General features: G+C 37.2%; 1 protein-coding gene across 2 annotated transcripts in view; it reads right to left on the bottom strand.

Annotated features, from left to right (window-relative positions):
- Window positions 1-861: 861 nt before the first annotated feature.
- DSC1 (desmocollin 1) overlaps window positions 862-18829 on the bottom strand; it is a 42599-nt gene continuing 24631 nt past the window's right edge. The window contains exons 10-17 of one of the 2 annotated variants that reach the window (XM_038391886.2): window positions 16612-16871; window positions 16369-16502; window positions 13864-14079; window positions 9099-9326; window positions 7069-7190; window positions 5047-5274; window positions 4142-4187; window positions 3921-4059 (exon numbers count right to left, since the gene is read on the bottom strand). In XM_038391886.2, the coding sequence (XP_038247814.1) occupies window positions 4152-4187; window positions 5047-5274; window positions 7069-7190; window positions 9099-9326; window positions 13864-14079; window positions 16369-16502; window positions 16612-16871 (1224 nt within the window). In that variant the 3' untranslated portion in view covers window positions 3921-4059; window positions 4142-4151. Of the gene's footprint in view, window positions 4060-4141; window positions 4188-5046; window positions 5275-7068; window positions 7191-9098; window positions 9327-13863; window positions 14080-16368; window positions 16503-16611; window positions 16872-18829 lie in introns of both variants that reach the window. The other variant, XM_038391884.2, reaches the window with a different exon arrangement.

The following is an 18829-nucleotide window of genomic DNA, read 5'->3' as shown; positions in this document are numbered from 1 at the left end:
ATTCTAATTAAACTAGGTAAGTGCAAAGAGATATTCTCAAAGAATATGTGGGAAAAAATGAAATGAAGAAAAATGAAATTAAATGATTTTAGTGAGAATGGTTATGGATGATCAGGTGTTATATACCATCTGATACTTTCAGCAATCAATATCCTGTTCACATATGAAGTCACCTACTGTATAAATGTGTACAGCCTTGGAGTATAGTACTAACAACTACCATGTTTAAATACAGTTGCTGCTGGCATGCTGCTCTCTCCACTTCCCTTAAAAGTGTGAACTGAGTTTCATTTCCCCCTCCCACACATAATCATGTTACAGGCTAGCACAATCTATGCTATAGATGCTTGGAAGGATTAGATTATCCGTAAATGTCAATTTACCCATACATACAACTGATTAAAAAATATTTCCATAGATAATCATCAAAATTCACAGAATTAAGAAAAATGTTGCTTGAGACCTTTAAGTCTGTTGACTGTGTATGTTTACATGATGTTGACAATTTGTGTTTGAACAGTTACAAAGCTTTAACTTTTTGAATCTCAACATCTACTGTCATTAAATAATTTCCCACAACTGTGAAAAATTAAATTGATAAATATAAAAAGAAATTGATGTGTCACAATTATAAAAAAGAAAAAACATCTAGCACAGAATATCCTGGGGAATAGTAAATAGCATTGTTTGCCTAGAGCAGATCTCAGCAGGAAAAATATCACTTGGACACAGTGGTTACGGAAAAGGTTCTAGCAACACTGTCTTTAGTTCAGAGTGTGGACAAGGCTTAAAATCTATAGCAACTTCAGGTCTACATCTATTCTTTTTCTAGTATACAAGAAATGAACTACTTTTGCAGTCTTTTTATGTTCCAAAAATCCATTTTATTACTCACTGTTGTACAATTTTTTAAAAAAATGACATTAAACAAGATGATGTTTACACAACTAGACAGTTTTTGAAATTACCTAGTTGGAGAGAACAAGTCATCCAAGACAGTAACAATCAGTGAAGTATAAATTTTCAAATAACGTGTGCTTAGTGCAATTTTTTTTATAGTTAAATGTTTTAAGATTTATAAATCTTACGGTTTATACAAATTCTCAAATTAGATTAGACAATCTAATTTTAAAATTATTTTCCTAGTGTAGGCTATTACCTTTTTTAGCATAAGGTTACCAAATATAACGGGAACACTACTAGGTAGCTATGGCACCACGTTTAGGCTTGGTAGTGACAAAAATGAATAGTAATGTCGATTAAAAATGGTTTATTTGGATTTAAACATTCACCTGCTATTCAAGCAATGCATGCAGCAATGTACAAGTGAAACTGACTCATTTTAATTGAATTGTCCAAGCTGAGTAAAATGTACAAAATAATCAAACAGGATAAATGGTGAATGTAAATTAGATTGGTAACATGCTTTTGGCTCCAGTACACTCAATTAAGTCACACCAAGGATGAATATTTTTGGCCCCTGATTTTTAAACAGTACTGTTCTAGTGTCTTCTTGAATAATGAAAACAGTTCTGGAATTTTACTTTTTATATCCAGTGTTTATAAAAAAGACTGGTGGGCTGAGTTTTTTTGTTTGTGGTTACATTTACCATGGACCCTCATGAGTCAAAGGCTTTCTTATAGCTAAAAAAAAGATTCTAAAGGGAGGAGGAAATCAAGTCATCTTAAAATATCTACACCTAACATTGAAGATACTGTATATGAAAACAGAAAGGCTAATACTAAGTCCCTTAGGGCCCCATCTTCAGTTGGTGTGAAGTCAGCATAGCTTCATTTGCATCAATAGAGATATGCAAATTTATACTGGCTGAGGACCTGGCCCTTAATATACAAAGAAACTCACTGGTGTGGGTGAGTAGCAATGCCATCAGGATTTACTTTTTCTGTAACAAGATTAGTTCAGAATACCTTTGATCTTATTAAAATCTTTGATGTCAGTAATGGTCTTGCCTTTAGTGTTGGCAGCAGACATTGCTCAGTGTAAATTCAGCTCCACTGACAGACTACTGATAATCTAGAATACCTTTAACATTTTCATCCTTGTGAAGACCACCACAATTAGGTCTTATTAAAAATATTCTGAAGTCTACTTACAGTCTGATAGATAAAATATTACTTAAAGTGTAAAGCTTTGTATCTACCTTTTGCAGTTCTTTAGACAATTAGGGTTTTGCACCGACTTGTATTCATGTGTGGAATTCTCATTGTCATCAATGGCAGATCTCCACACAGACTCAGAGCAACATGACCCTGTGTCATGGATAACTTGTTTAAAAAAAAAAAATCATAATACAGGTAAAAAACAATTTCCATCCTAAGGCACGTTTTTACAGAGCAACTCCTAAAAGCAGCATTAGAAAAAAAAACCAAAAAACCTTAAGTTTCTCTTTTTTTTTTTTAAATAATACAAGGGAAACTTATTTAATGCACAAAAGAATCTTGGGAGCACAGCAAAGATGAATAATTTACCCAGGATAGCAAAAATTAACCAGCTGAAGACTTACTGAATTCAGGAACTGGTGGTTTATATCTTACTATCACAATCATGAGGTCACAATCTTATATACAGTGTTAAAGTATTTTAATTATGCTTGTGCAATATATTTGTTCATTTTCCTAATGGGTCTATAGTTGTAAACTCCTCATATTAATAAATAGTAGGATATTTACTGTCCATAACAGTGGGCATCATACTTGAATTTTTTTTTTTAAAGAAAAATTTATCAGTGCCATCTGTGTCCAGTTTTATGCTATATTTTTTGTCAGTTCTGCTCACAGAAAGAAATGACTGATTCCATAATATGATTAAAAATAAAGTTGTCACTGCCTCCTTTGCTTTGGGGTCCTTTTTTCTCCAGTGACACATACCTAACCTGAATTTTACAGTTGGCATGAGTAGCCATATTGTATAAAACTTTAAGCGATATTCACCATCTCTGATGTGGTTATACTGAAGCTTACAAACAGCTGAGGAACAAATTATATCTAGAACAAGACGATAAGTAATACTCTTGGAGTTCAAGATATGAGGTCTATTGTACTTCATTTGCATTACAATAGTTATCCCTATATGCTGAATTCATGATCTCCAAGCATATTACTTAAATGCTTATATACAATACTTATCTACATCCCTTGGGATAGTACATTTGGTGGGCACTAGTCCAATAGGAGGAAATATATTTTTGAATATTGTTACATATATACAGTACATACTGGTTTTTCGTTTTGTTTTCCATCCAACAAAATTTCTTACAATGTAATCCTCTAGCATCTTAGTCTGAAATTTTACTTGTAAAATTGAAGTCTTGGATCTCAATTTGTACAGCTAAGACATTAAAACTAGTTATTTTGATATATACTATTTTTTCCTAAGAAAAAGGATGAATGAAATAAAGCTTTCCACCTCTCAAGCCAAATAAAAGAAAAATGTGAAGGTTAATACTTAAAATAAGGAATACACCAAGTCTTGTATTAAAAGTAAACACAATAGAAAATATAATGCTAAGTAAAATGCAATATTATTATATTCACATCATTTTAAAAGAAACACCTAAGATATAAACTTTAAAGCATAGGTAATGAGTACAGATCAAAAATCTATTATATACTACAGAATTAATGCAGGATTTACATCCTTATAACAACCCTAAATATATTTTGTAAGCCACTTCCCTTAGCAAGAAGGAAGGAAAAAAAAAAAAAAAAAAACCAAAAAACAAAAAACCACAACAACAACAACACAGAATCGGCTACATTCAAGTTTAAAAATATCTATCCTCTGAGAAGCACGACGACAATACCATTTATTTACAGATTTCAGTACTCTGACAGGCACATTTATCTCTTTACACATGTTTCTGCTAGTGTCCTAAACTTGGGTTCCAGTTGATCTAAAAACTCAAGCATCTCCTCTTCTTGCTGATCACTGCAGCAGCCTACAGAACCAGCCAATGATCCTCTTCCTTCATAGTTATATGGAAGGACATAGTCTTCAGAACGCTTATTTTCTTCATCCTGTCTGCACATATACACCTTCTGCATAAAAAGAAAAAACATACTATTAGTTTTCTTAAACTGTTATCCTAAACATATGGCATAAAAATAATTTTTGATTTACCTTTCATTGTTTAATTTTTAATCAGAGTGTGTCCTCTAATGGGTTCCTACATACAAAAAATGCACATGATTGGTCTATATCATTCATACTATAAAATAAGTATTTAACAAAAATCATTTTCTAGTGATCACACACAATAAAATGTGAAGAAACCTGTTAAACAATTAAATCCATTTGAAAACAAGATTAAAAGCATGATTTACACAAATATGGCCCTACCAAATTCACAGTCCATTTTGATCAATTTCACAGCCAGAGAATTTTAAAATTGGTCAATTTTATGTTTTCGGATGTTTACATCTGAAATTTCACGGTGTTGTAACCATGGGGGTCCCAACCCAAAAAGGTACCCAGGAGGTGGGTCTGATCTCATTTCCCCCTTCCCTGAGCAGCCGTGCAGGGGATGGACAAGTCCGGGCACTCCCAGTAGCATGAAAAGATCAGAGTCACAGGGAAGGGCTTATTTCAGTGTCCGTGACACTTTTTCACACCCGGGAAACTGGTAGGGCCCTATACATAAAACTTGGGTTTTCAGTTCATGGTGTATATACATTTTCTAATGTTGCACAGCAATACGTGCACCACAACTAGCACGTACATCAGGCCTTAAATTTTATCACTTGGAAGCATTTAGATAAAATCAGTACAATGGACAGTTAGACCAAAAGCAAGTACATCTGTGCACATACACACAGCAGTCACATTCTAAATGGACAATAATAGTTCTGCTTAAAAACTATTTTGGTGCGTTTCTCTTTGGAGGTAATTGGAGATAGTTAAACGATTGTCTTCGTTTTGCTCAAAAAGAGTGGTCTAACAATCATCAGGGGGAGGGGAGAGGGAGGAATGGGAACAGTTGTAATTTCAAACAGTAGAATACCGGAGACAAATATTAAAATACTTACTTCACCTAGACGAGAATGCATGAAATTCTGCCATTCTGAGTATGAGTATCTGCCTTGTTCCATCGTGGACTGTCCATATCCCCTGACTGATTCCAAGGTCTGATGTCCTCCTTTGGACATTTCAAAACTCTGTCCCCCAGTTTTTACTTCATGTCCTATTGTGCCCATGCCAACCCCTTGATCACAAGAATTTACAGTTGCAGCTTGTAGAGGAATTATATTTGGATCCTAAAAGCAAAGATAATAGTGGTGGTGGGGGGGGGAAATTTTACCAAAATTACTTCAGGTATAAATTTTTCTAACAAAGAAATATTTCCTTTTCTTTATCACCTTTGCTTTTGGACATATCACTTCAAAAGGATACAAGACTTGGAAATGGTCAGTGCTTAAACTGAAATGTCTCATTGTGTGTGCATACAGTATTGTACTGAATCCAGGCTGAGCACTCTCACTGATGTCTAAAAGAAGTTTGTGCATAAATCATGGGCAGTTGATGGCCTTTATATGCACATAGTTTAGAGAGCCTCTTACAAGGATTACTTTGGGAAGCAAAAAGCACTCAGATACTTTCATATTATAGATCATTTGCTAGTATGCTATAAAATATACATAAATAAAATAATGTTATTTAGGTTGTAAAGTCAAGCACTAAAAACTTGCAAAGCCAAATTTATAGTTGCTTGTGCAACCTTCATTCTGTTCCCTTGGGCATTTCAGTCTTTGTACTGAATGAGGCTGGAGTCCTGTAGAAAAAATTGTATATGATCACATAATTAAAGACTTTTGCAATGCCTAGGCACAAGGATGCCAATTTAAAGTTACACAGGCAATCATAAATCTGACATTTCCTAACTTTTTGAAACCTAAGTAACATTTTAACCTTTTTAGTGTCATTAAATTTTTAATAGGAAAAAACTGCTACTGTAACACCTCCCCATACACCCTAATAATGCATGATTATGATTTGAATCCAGAGCCTTCAGCATGGACTGATATTACTTGAGCAACATTAGGTAGCAGCAGAAGGCTGTCAGAGGGGGGGACAGACTGAGTCTGAGGGTGGCTGGGTGTGGAGAGTCCTGGCTCAGTTCTCACCTCCCTTCCACCTCATCCCTCCACTCACACAATCAGTTTGGGGAGCTCTTCCCTGCATTTTGTCCCAAGAAGGGGAACTAGGCTGAGCCATGGCAGTTTAGGGTTTGTTTTTGATTTTTTGGAGGGGGAAAGATGAACCTGCTCAGGTTTTTCTTCTCCTCTCTCCCCACCTCCCTCCTGGAAAGTGGGGGTCTTGCAGATTACTGAAACAGTGTCAGGTCAGGGATGAGACTTGACTCTTTTTCCTATCTCCAATGGCACAGCTGCTTTGGCAGCTCCTAGGTGTTCCCATGGTGGTAGCCGTGCTGCTACAGCAGCATGAGCCCAGCTTTAAGACGTTTCAGGTGTTTAGTGACTGCCATTTTGCCAAATGAATGTTCCCCTTGCAATTCTGGCATTTCCAAACTTGAGTGCTTGATTTTACAACTTTAATGTTTCTTTTAACCATCTGAGCTAACAGAGTAACTGATAGCAGTTACACGCCATTATCCCCTGTATGGACCAGCCACCGCAAGTGGGAAAGAGAGAATTTGCCAGTGCATTTCTCATGTACTTGCTTACAGCAGGGGACTGTGTAAGGACTCAGGATTTCTGGATTTAATTCCAGGTTATGGAGAAGAGTGCGTTCTAGTTATGAGACTCTTCTGTCCATGTCCTCGCAGCCTCTCCGGGTCTCCAGCTACTACACCCGCTCATCAAGAGTTGAGCCCCCTGCTCCTTTTCCTATTTAACCCATCCCTCTATTTAAAAAATTAAACCATGCTTTTCAAATGAACAATACATTTACGAATGCATTATCCTAGCTTTTTATTATTTCACTTACTCACTGATTCATAAATTTGCAAAGGGTCTCCATGTCATACTGTATTAACTACAATATCTTCATTAGATGTTCCTACAGATAAATAAACAAAACACACAACTCACCATCACCTCTTCTCCTGGTGCTTCTGTGTTTGATATAATTAAGTTCTGATTAGCTAAATCATCAGTCACATGTTTACTCACTGCCCCCGTGCCATAACAGCCACAAAGTGTAATCAGGATTACTACATAAGGGAAAATAAAATGAAAAAAAAACTTGAGTATAAGGTACTGGATTTTTGTACATGTCAGAGGAATATGTGCACAGTCCCGTATTGATAAAGTACTAGGATTTGTGTCTGGAAATAAAATACTTAGTGCGATTAGTGACTGGCAAATTTGAAACCTCTAAATACTCGTGTGCAAAAACTAGGGCTGTCGAATAATCGCGCTTAATTCACACAATTAACTCAAAAATTAATCACGATTAATCACAGCTTCAATCACACTGTTAAACAATAGAATACCAATTGAAATTTATTAAATATTTGTGGATGTTTTTCTACATTTTCAAATATATTGCTTTCAATTACACAGTATACAGAGTGTACAGTTCTCAATTATTTTTATTACAAATGTTTGCACTGTAAAAACGCTAAAAGAAAAAGTACTTTTCGATTCACCTCATACAAGTCCTGTAGTGCATTCTCTATGATGAAAGTGCAGCTTACAAATGTAGATTTGTGTGTTACATAACTACACTCAAAAACAAAATGAAGTAAAATTTTAGATCCTACAAGTCCACGCGCTACTACTTCTTGTTCAGCCAATTGCTAAGACAAACAAGTTTGTTTGCAGGAGATAATGCTGTCCACTTCTTATTTACAAAGTGAGAACAGGCATCTCCATGACACATTTGTAACCAGCACTGCAAGGTATTTACATGCCACATATGCTAACCATTTGTATGCCCCTTCATGCTTCGGCCACCATTCCAGAGAACATGCTTTCATCCTGATGACACTAGTTAAAAAAGTAATGTGTTAATTAAATTTGTGACTGAACTCCTGGGGGGAGAACTGTATGTCTCCTGCTCTGTTTTACCAGCATTCTGCCATATATTTCATGTTATAGCAGTCTTGGATGATGACCCAGCACATTTTGTTCGTTTTAAGAACACTTTCACTTCAGATTTCATAAAACTCAAAGAAGTTACCAATGTGAAATTTCTAAAAATAGCTACAGCACTCGATCCAAGGTTTAAGAATCTGAAGTGCCTTCCAAAATCTGAGAGGAACAAGGTGTGGAGCATGGTCTCAGAAGTCTTAAAAGAGCAACACTCTGATGAGGAAACTACAGAACCCAAACCACCAAAAAGGAAAATCAACCATCTGCTGGTGGCATCTGACTCAGATGATGAAAATGAACATGCGCCGGTCTGCACTGCTTTGGATTGTTATCAAGTAGAACCTGTGATAAGCATAGACGCATTTCCTCGGACATATGAAGAAGGGACATATGAATCTTTAGTGCATCTGGCACGTAAATATCTTGCAATGCTGGCTACAACCGTGCTATGCGAATGCCTTTTCTGACTTTCACGTGACATTGTAAACAAGAAGAAGGCAGCATTATCTCCCACAAGTTCAACTTTCATGATAAACAGAGAGTGCACTACAGTACTTGTAATGAGGGAATTGAAAAATACTATTTCTTTTGTTTTTTTTACAGTGCAAATATTTGTAATAAAAAATATAAAGTGAGCACTGTACACTTTGTATCCTGTTTTGTAATTAAATCAATATATTTGAAAACAGAAAAACATCCAAAAATATTTAAATGATATTCTATTAACAGCGTGATTAATTGTGATTAATTTTTTTTAATTGCTTGACAATTAAAATTGTAAAAGTAACTATACAAAATCCCGACATCAACTCTCCCCCGAGGAAAGGAGAGAAAAGAAAAGAACCAGAAGTGACAAATATTAGTCACGTCATTTAACACAGTTCTGGAAGTTGCTCAGACACATAGCCTGCGTCACCATAGTAAGAATATTAATAGAAGAGGCAGTATCAATTTTGAAACAGACTAGTATCTAATTTTAAAAAGATAATATTTTGCATTTCATATAAAAGTACCAACATACTTACATAGCAGTAATAGTGATCCCAGAATCATTGCAAGGATGGCCCATACACCAAGAGTAATAGTTGATGAAACTTGTCGGGGAACACCACAATCACTTGGAGTAATACAATCACAATAGTTAACTGTAACCATACTTGTTCCTTGTCTTCCTGCATTATCCGTCACACGGATAGGAATTGTATATATTCCAAATGGAATATCACTCCTTGGTAAAAGATATATAGATTTAGCTGCAAAAAAGACAAAACAAATCTAATGTTGACTGTTAATCAGTTGTTACCTTTTCTTTGTAACTGATGCAAAGGAAATTTCTAAAGGCTCCAGCCCTGCAAAGGAATCCATGTGGGTGGACTATATCACCTAAATACATAAAGTCCCGCTGAAGCCACTAGTGTATTAAATGAAGTAGGTGAGACACTGTACAGGGGTAAGGGTCTGCCCACAGAAACCCCACTGCAGGATTGGAGCTTAATTTTCTAGCTTTCAGTTACTGGATAGGAAAGCAGTTATTCTGTGCTGTACCATACAGTTAAGTTTTATCACAACAAAAAAATATTTCTAAGATTTACACGCCTTCTCTAAGTATACTTTTTTGATGATTAAGAACACGAAATGAAAAGTGAGCTGAATTGTCCTCTTCTGAAGGTCCCTAGTATAAAACTTTGGTAGGTTTTGTTACTGTTTTCAGTTTTACTGATTTAAAATATTTGTTTCCACAGTGAAGATGCCAGTCTATGCTCCTGATGAAGGGACATTCTGTTGTCTTTTTCTATTAAAGAAACAGAAGCTAATTAATTCTTCCTCCATTCCTTAATATGGGAACTGCCATAATCAATCAGATGAGCTGTCCTAGTTCAGTATCTTTTTTCTGGTAATGAGTGGTCTTACAGAAAGATGTCTTGCATGCCTTACAGCAAGATACAAGAAACCAATATTGCACAACAACGAGGAAGATGCCAACTAGAGAAGTTTCTTCCTAATTCCCATCAGTTACTGGCTGGGTTTACCCTGAGACATAAAAATGTATATCCCTTCTAAAATATTTAGGTTTGTCTAATGAAACTCTGGATTTTTTTTTTTAAATATAAATTTCTAAATCACTTTTTAATCCCTCCAAGCTCTTGGTCTCATTAATACCTTGTGGCAGCGAGTTTCACATGTTAAAAAGAAATAGATACACAATACAAAGTTGTTAGTTTTAAATTTGATGCCCCTCAAGATAACAATGCGATGACTGGGAACAGCAACAAAAGGCATGCCTAACTACAGTCAAATTTTTGTAGTTATCATGGTACAGGAGAGTTTGAAGGAGGAAACGTGAAATGGCTTTGAGAATGTTTACGGGGAGCTCCTTGTAGGCACGGGAGAAAGAACATAAGAATGGCCATACTGGGTCAAACCAAAGGTCCATCCAGCCCAGAATCCTGTTTACCGACACTGGACAATGTCAGGTGCCCCAGAGGGAGCGAACCTAACAGGTAATGATCTAGTGATCTCTCTCCTGCCATCCATCTCCACCCTCTGAGAAACAGAGGCTAGGGACACCATTTCTTACCCATTCTGGCTAATAGTCATTAATGGGACTTAACCTCCATGAATTTATCCAGTTCTCTTTTAAACCCCGTTATGGTCCTAGCCTTCACAACCTCCTCAGGCAAGGAGTTCCACAGGTTGTCTGTGCACTGAGTGAAGAAGAACTTCCTTTCATTTGTTTTAAACCTGCTACCCATTAATTTCATTTGGTGGCCCTTAGTTCTTATATTATGGGAACAAGTAAATAACTTTTCCTGATTCACCTTCTCCACACCACTTATGATTTTATATACCTCTATCATATCTCCCCTTAGTCTCCTCTTTTCCAAGCTGAGAAGTCCTAGCCTCTTTAATCTCTCCTCAAATGGGACCCGTTCCAAACCCCTAACCATTTTAGTTGCCCTTTTCTGAACCTTTTGTAATGCCAGTATATCTTTTTTGAGATGAGGGGACCATATCTGTACACAGTATTAAAGAGGCGGGCGTACCATGAATTTATATAAGGGCAATAAGATATTCTCCGTCTTATTCTCTATCTTTTTTTTTTTTAAATGATTCCTAACATCCCGTTTGCTTTTTTGACTGCCGCTGCACACTGCATGGACGTCTTCAGAGAATGATCCACGATGACTCCAAGATCTTTCTCCGGATTAGTTGTAGCTAAGTTAGCCCCCCATCATATTGTATGTATAGCTGGGGTTATTTTTTCCAAATGTGCATTACTTTACATTTATCCACATTAAAATTCATTTGCCATTTTGTTGCCCAATCACTTAGTTTTGAGAGATCTTTTTGAAGTTCTTCACAGTCTGCTTTGGTCTTAACTATCTTGAGCAGTTTAGTATCATCTGCAAACTTTGCCACCTCACTGTTTACCCCTTTCTCCAGATCATTTATGAATAGGCTGAATAGGATTGGTCCTAGGACTGACCCTTGGGAAACACCACTAGTTACCCCTCTCCATTCTGAAAATTTACCATTTATTCCTATCTTTTGTTCCGTCTTTTAACCAGTTCTCAATCCATGAAAGGATCTTCCCTCTTATCCCATGACAACTTAATTTACGTAAGAGCCTTTGGTGATGGACTTGGAAATCTATGTACACTATGTCCACTGGATCCCCCTTGTCCACAGGTTTGTTGATCCCCTCAAAGAACTTTAATAGATTAGATGGGAGGGATAGCTCAGTGGTTTGAGCATTGGCCAGGGTTGTGAGGTCAATCCTTGAGGGGGGCCATTTAGGGATCTGGGGCAAAAATTGGGGACTGGTCCTGCTTTGAGCAGGGGGTTGGACTAGATGACCTCCTGAGATCCCTTCCAACCCTGATATTCTATGATTAGTAAAACATGATCTCCCTTTACAGAAACCATGTTGACTTTTGCACAACATGTTATGTTCTTCTATACGTCTGACAATTTTATTCTTTACTATTGTTTCAACTAATTTGCCCAGTACTGACGTTACTGGTCTGTAATTGCCAGGATCACCTCTAGAGATCTTCTTAAATACTGGCTTTACATTAGCTACCTTCCAGTCACTGGGTACAGTGGCTGATTTAAAGGACAGGTTACAAACCATAGTTAATAGTTCCGCAATTTCACATTTGAGTTCTTTCAGAGCTCTTAGGTGAATGCCATCTGGTCCCAGTGACTTGTTACTGTTAAGTTTCTCAATTCCAAATCCACAAATGTGTTTGTTGGAAAATCTGACAAAAATGGACAACCCTTCCTTACTGGGAGAATGGAGGCAGAAAAAGACATCTCAATAAATGAATAAGATTTATAGGTAGGGTGAGATAGACCGGAAAGGTCTAAAGTAAAAGGTCTTAAGTGAAGACAATTTTTGTGTCTGACTCACTGGAGGAGAGAGATGAGAAAAGGGGAAGAAGGTGGAATGGCTGAAACAACAAACTAGGAAAATGATCACTGGGACAGCATTTTGAATGCATACAAGTAGGGCAATGTGTCATTTGTGAAGACTGGAGAGGAGCAGGTTGTAGTAGTTAAGAAAGAATGTGGTGAGGTCCTGAATAAGAATTATAGATGTCTGGGGAGAGAGAGAGTGAGAGAGAGGGGAAAGGCTGGATCTTACAGATGTTGAAATACAGGAAATAATCAGGGCAAAACACTGGTCTGCAATTTTTTCCATCTGTTTTTGACTAGTTCTAGTATAACATGCTATACCTTCTAATCCTCCAGCATAATCATTCATTTTAAAGAGATAGTGTATATTTGTGTTACCAGCTTGGCCCTGTCATTCTTAAACACCATCAGTTTCTGGTGACTTTTGTTATTGTGTTTCAGTTTATTCCATCACCTCCTCTTTTGACACTTTAATCTCATCTTTATTATCTGTAAAGAGTGGGATTCAGATTCTGTGCTGTGCAAAAGACACCATCCACCTTTGCACCTTCCTATTTCTGGGTTGATTAAGGTGCCAGCGTGGCTCTCAGAGTAGTTAGAGCAGCTCCTGTATCTGCTGTAACTTACAGGTGTTTCCCCACTGTTGCAAATGGGCTACTCCAAAGCCAGAATAGCTGGAGCACAGAGCTCTCTGGAGCTCCTCTCCATCTCTTTTCTATTCCAGGTACCCTCAGATGGGGGCTGTGCAGGAGGGCAGCACTTGGCTGCAAATCAGGGGCAATGCTGGACTGTATAGAGAGTTCTGTTTAGGGGGTTACAAAGGAAACTTGAATCTGGCCCTCGTTTGGAGTAGGTGGTTCCCTAACTTCCTCATTTGGTGAAGAGCGATGCCAAGAAATGTAGCATTTCTGCCATGTCCTTATTCTCCCTTAAATGTCCCCTTTACTCTGTTGTAATCCAACAGACCCACCTCTTACAGTTTTCTTGCTTATATTTAAAAATCTTCCTATTTGTTTTTGGCTATTTGCTCTTCAAAATTACTTTTAGCCCTCCTAACTTGCATACTTTTTGCCTGCATCATTCCTTTTTATTGCTTGGACTTCCATTTTCTGACAGATATCTTTTAGGTTAAAAAAAATACCTTTCTATTTGATCATTCTAGTTTCTTTCTTGTTTTGCTACTTCCTGTCTGAGGGTTTGCATGCTTTCTGTGACTCTGGTATGGTATGATTAATCTCCAAATACTTATTTTAAGTATGTCAAAAGTACAAAAAAAGTAGCACAAATCTGCTTACTGAAAAGATACAATAAATCTGGCAATTAATACTATTAATATTCTTGTTTTTAAAAATAATACACAATATTGCATACCATCATGTTGTGTTGTTTGCCATCCTGAACCCATACTCCTTTCAGAAATATCAAATCTGAAAGGTGCAGAATAGGGAGAGTCATTAGGAGTGACTGCAGTAATACAAACTGGTTTTTGGTCTCTGCACATTATAAAGTTTTGTGGAGTCAAGGTGGGATATTGTCCGTTGCAATCATCTACAGTAGCCAACACTGTTCCAGTACCTGTTTTACCACCTAGGAGACAGAAATAATAATTTCAGTGCTGTTTAACTTTTAATGCTCTCCAAGTTTTAAAACTCTGTGGTTGCATCTAATCCAAGCTAGTACCCAGGATTTAAAAGTAAAAGCAGAGGGGACTTTATCTTACAGGAGCACTGATTTTCCCTTGGCTGCTGATGTGAGGGCTCAATAGCCAGAGGACTGTGAAATGAAATCAGAAGCTGATGCCTTTCTGGGTAGCTGGGGCAGAGGGGAGGAGACCCAGCATTTCTGGGAGCAGGTATAGCAGCATCTGATAGGAGGGGAAAAGGTGTTCAAATTGGTACTCTCTTACTCAGTTCCTCTAAAGAAAAATCTGCCTCTTGCTTCCCCCACACCCACCTTTTCAAAAACAAAGCTGCAAGGAGCAGGGAGACCTACAACTGGGAGCTTTATCTCCACTTTAGGGAAGAAAGACAGAGAAATCATTCATAATAGATTGTATGATAAATCCCTGTCTCGAATGGTCATGAGATCTTTAAAAATGCAAGCTATTCCACAGCGTATTTCTAAATCATGTAGGGAAGAATTCTGCCTTTGTCCCCAGTCTCCAATATCTGTTTTTACATCATTACAGATTCTCCATCCTGATCAAACCTAAACGATGGTGTTTACGAAAGTGGGAGAGCGGTGCACCAGGATGCAGGGGTCAACAGTTCCACATGCTGATGTGCACACGCTTTGTTTGGCTGGCTATGGTCCTGCTTGGGAACGTGAATTCCTTTCACATACAATTCTTCTATTGTCCCTACTCTTTCCCTTGCATCATCTTTCGGTGATGGGATGCAGCAATGCCACATCACCACACAACAGACCTATGACAACAGTCACCAACACCAGTAAATCCTCCTCTTATCTGAACTGACCCACTGTCAATACCTGAAGTTATCTAGTAACCTCCAGAGAAATGATTAGGACTTGCATATGCAGAATGCTGAAGTCAAATTATTTCTTACTGCTTCCTTTTATAGATATATCTGTTCACTGTTATATACTGCATTTGCAGTTAGCATCTTAAATTGTAAAATTTGAGTATTCCAATTGTATCAAAGTTAGTTAAACTTTTTAAGTACAGGTTCTGCTTACAAAGTAATTTGAAGAACTTTAAATTTATTCCCATTCAGGTTTTAACAGATAAGGGCTAGATCCTGCCACTGTGTCCAATGCATTTTTGCTTTCAATATGAAATGCATGTTGTAATGCCTCTAATAGTACTCACACTGTCACACCAAAATATTTAAGACTTTAGTGATTGCAGCCCAAATTTACCTTGAGACTATTAGCTACACTAAGCATTTGGGAAACAAAAAGGGTACTTCATAAGCTTATCTCAATGATGTCTGTTCCTAGAACAACAAAAGGATACAGATGAGTACACATAAAATGTGTAATCAGAAATAGAGAACGTAATCTTTTAATTTAATGTTAATTTTCAACACCAAAATCAGTTTTAGAGTAAAAACCTGATTCAGCAACCCTTAAGCATGATGAGTAGTACTTACCTGTCTAGTAGTCCCTATTTTACCTGGGATTACTCAATCTGAGTAAGTACTACTTATTGTGAGAAATGTTGCAGAATCTAGCCTTAAATAGGGTACTGGAGAAGAGAGAAAATATATTATAGGGGAGAAAAAAAAAAAAGTAAAGCAAAATTACTCTTAAAAGTGCTCTTAATTTAAGCGCTTCCCAGTTAGACTGCAAGGGATCAAACAGAAGAAGATTAAAAATAAACTTTACAGGGATTTTGTATTTACAGAATGACATCCTGATTCCACCCCGCCCCCTCCAGCCAACCTCATGGCTCTCTGTTGTACCATCAAGGGGATTGGTGGGGAGGAGGGTTATTTGGGAATAGGGAAGGAAATAAAAATCAAAAGAAAAAAAAAGTGTTCACCAATGAAAGTATCAGATTTAATATATTTCAAAATAAATATCAAAGCATTTTAAATGAGAATTGAGCTCTTGTGGAAATCTGGCCCCAGTTGTGAGTGATGAATTCTTTTGAAAATCTGGCCCTGAAAACTGTATGCAGTTGCTCAAACTAGAACAGCTACTCCCAGTCCCTGTGAACAACTGTTATTCTTTTCCTCCTATTGGGGGATGGGAATTACCGCTCCCAAAAAAATGCAATGGTAAAAAGCCTGTCTCCATTACAATCAACTGCAGGTTAAGAGAAAAATAGTTTAATGAGACACAGTTCCGTGAATATTTGTGTGTGATTCATTTATACACCAAATAGATTATACACATAACATTTGTACTCACTTCGGTCTATTGCAAGGACTGTAATATTGCACTGCCTGACTGCCATATCTTTGTCAAAAAGTGTAGTAGTTCTGAGCTCGCCTGACTTTTCATCAATGGTAATCCAGGTGCATTGGCCAGGTTCTATCCGATAGCTAGTAAAAATAAAAATGTTTAAAAAAAAATAATTGTACAATGCTTATCTCCCCATATCCCCCAAAATGTGGTACATTTAATAAACTAGTATAATAAAATTATTTATACCTTATGCCTTCACTATTTCCTGTTTCTGGATCCTCTGCTACGTATTTGCCAACCACTGTTCCAATTGACCCGCATCCGTCAATTTTTATAGGTAACAAACAAGGTTTGAATACTGGTCCCTCATCATCATCTAGTACGATAACTCTAACAGCACAGATGCTCTGGGGAAGTGCACTTGAATATGGTACTACTGCATAAGGTATCTCATTAGCTACAGTAATCTCAAGTATCCTCAGATTGGCAGTTTCGTAGTCCAATCCCTGTAAAACAAATTTAGGTCTATTAAAATTCACCAAAACCTGCTATAAATTTTCTCATCACAGTTTTTAATAATAAAAAGAGACCAAGTCATACATGGTCATGATTTTAGAAAAGGACTAATTTTTTTGGGTGCTCAATTCTTGGGTGTCCCACCTGAGAAACCTTAAAAGAGCTTGATTTCCAGGAAGTGCTAAGTACCAGCTTATTTAAGAAAAAGAAGTGGCATCCCTAGCATGGCATAAGCAGCACCAAAAAACAAGGTTATATTTGTAACTCCCTAGTGGGCTTCTCCTCTCCACCTCAAGGGCTACGTTAAAAACTAAGTATGTTTATTTCTGTAACTGAGGCCTGGTCAGTCTACACTTAACAATTAGATTGCCCTAGCTATACCACTCAGGGCTGTGGACAATTTTGCACCAAGTGCTGTGTATAGGTTGACCCAAGAATTCTTTCATCGACCTAGCCTCTTGAAGGGGTGGATTACCTACATTGGTAGAAAAACACCTTTCATTGATGTACGAAGCATCTATGCTATGGTGGCATAGCTGCCGCATCATAGCTGCGCCGCTGAAGCGTAGAGATGCCCTGACTTTCTTCCTAGAATACTTGCTGCCTTTCCTGTCTGTTGCCGTAAGTCAAGAATCCTTTCCTATTAGAAATGCATATAGGTGCTTAGTGAGAATTCAACAACAGAAAGAACCTCTGAACCTATAGTGCAGCTGGCATGACAAAGTTTTCTTTTTTTTTTTTTTTGTACATGGCATCTAGACTGTCCTTAATGGCGGATTTCTCACCTTGTAAGCCTCCCATTTATAAACACTAATAGAGATATCAGGTTGCTTTTACACATGCAGAAATATTGATAAACACTGATTTAAAAAAACAACACATTCTTGAAATGCTTTGATTACCTTACACTTTCCAATATAAAAATTCTCCTATTTAAGAGGACAAATATGATGAAGCCATGTTCCATACAGCAAGTATGGACATTATGGGGAAAAGCATAGTGTTAACTCTTAAGCTAAAACAGAATCCTCACTAGCTGTAGCAGAATTGTTAGAAATGTTATCATGTGTGGGCCAGCGAGTAGAAGGTAACAGTCTACTAGTTTGAGAAATTTCAGGTGAGTTGGTGCACTTTGGTCATAGCAGGGTGCTGTGTTTTTCTTAAAAAAAAAAAAAAAAAAAGTGTCAATATTTTAAGCAGAAAGCTAGCCATATCCATACTTATCTGCACGTAATAAGAGATTTGCATTTTCCAAGTACGGAGAGACAGAGAGGTTAAGGGTCTTGCCTGGGAGAAATTGTGATCCCCCTTTGTCTCGTATTGCCTATCTGTAAAATAATACCTATAGAGATTATTTTACAGACCTAAGCATATACAGGAACTAAGGTGTGTACAGCCACAGATAGGTAGAAAGGCAAGAATCATTTACCTACACACTCCAAATTACAGATAGTTAGGAAACAAATATTAAGTGACTGCTTTGAATGGGTTACTTAAACTCCGTAAGCTTCTGTTTCCCATTTGTAAAATACGGGAGGATAATATTTCCTTCCTTCACAGTAATTTTATGAACTGTAGTGAAACATTTGTAAAGAACTATGCTAGATAAGACCGAAGTGTTGTTATTAAGGGTAGTCATTGGCAGAGATAGTATAAGAACTCAGGACTGCCTGGTTTTAAGCGCTCACTTAATCCATTCAACTATATGATCTTTTAAAGGAGGACCTCTTAAGAACCTGAGCTAGCCCCCATTGACTTAAATGGAAGAAAAATCAGCACTTAAGAAAACTGGATGTGAACCTGCAAACCTATACATTAGTATTATGCATTCTTTTGGTACTTAGTCTCAATGTATATTTTACAGGCTTGTCTACATGACACCACAATCTGGACTATAGGGGTTGGGGGCGGGATGTTAATTGCAGGGCACTCACAAGTACTGTGCTCT

This window comes from Dermochelys coriacea, chromosome 2 (genome assembly GCF_009764565.3).
Source record: "Dermochelys coriacea isolate rDerCor1 chromosome 2, rDerCor1.pri.v4, whole genome shotgun sequence".
Classification (NCBI taxonomy): Eukaryota; Metazoa; Chordata; order Testudines; family Dermochelyidae; genus Dermochelys; species Dermochelys coriacea.
This window is presented reverse-complemented; position numbering and strand designations above follow the sequence as displayed.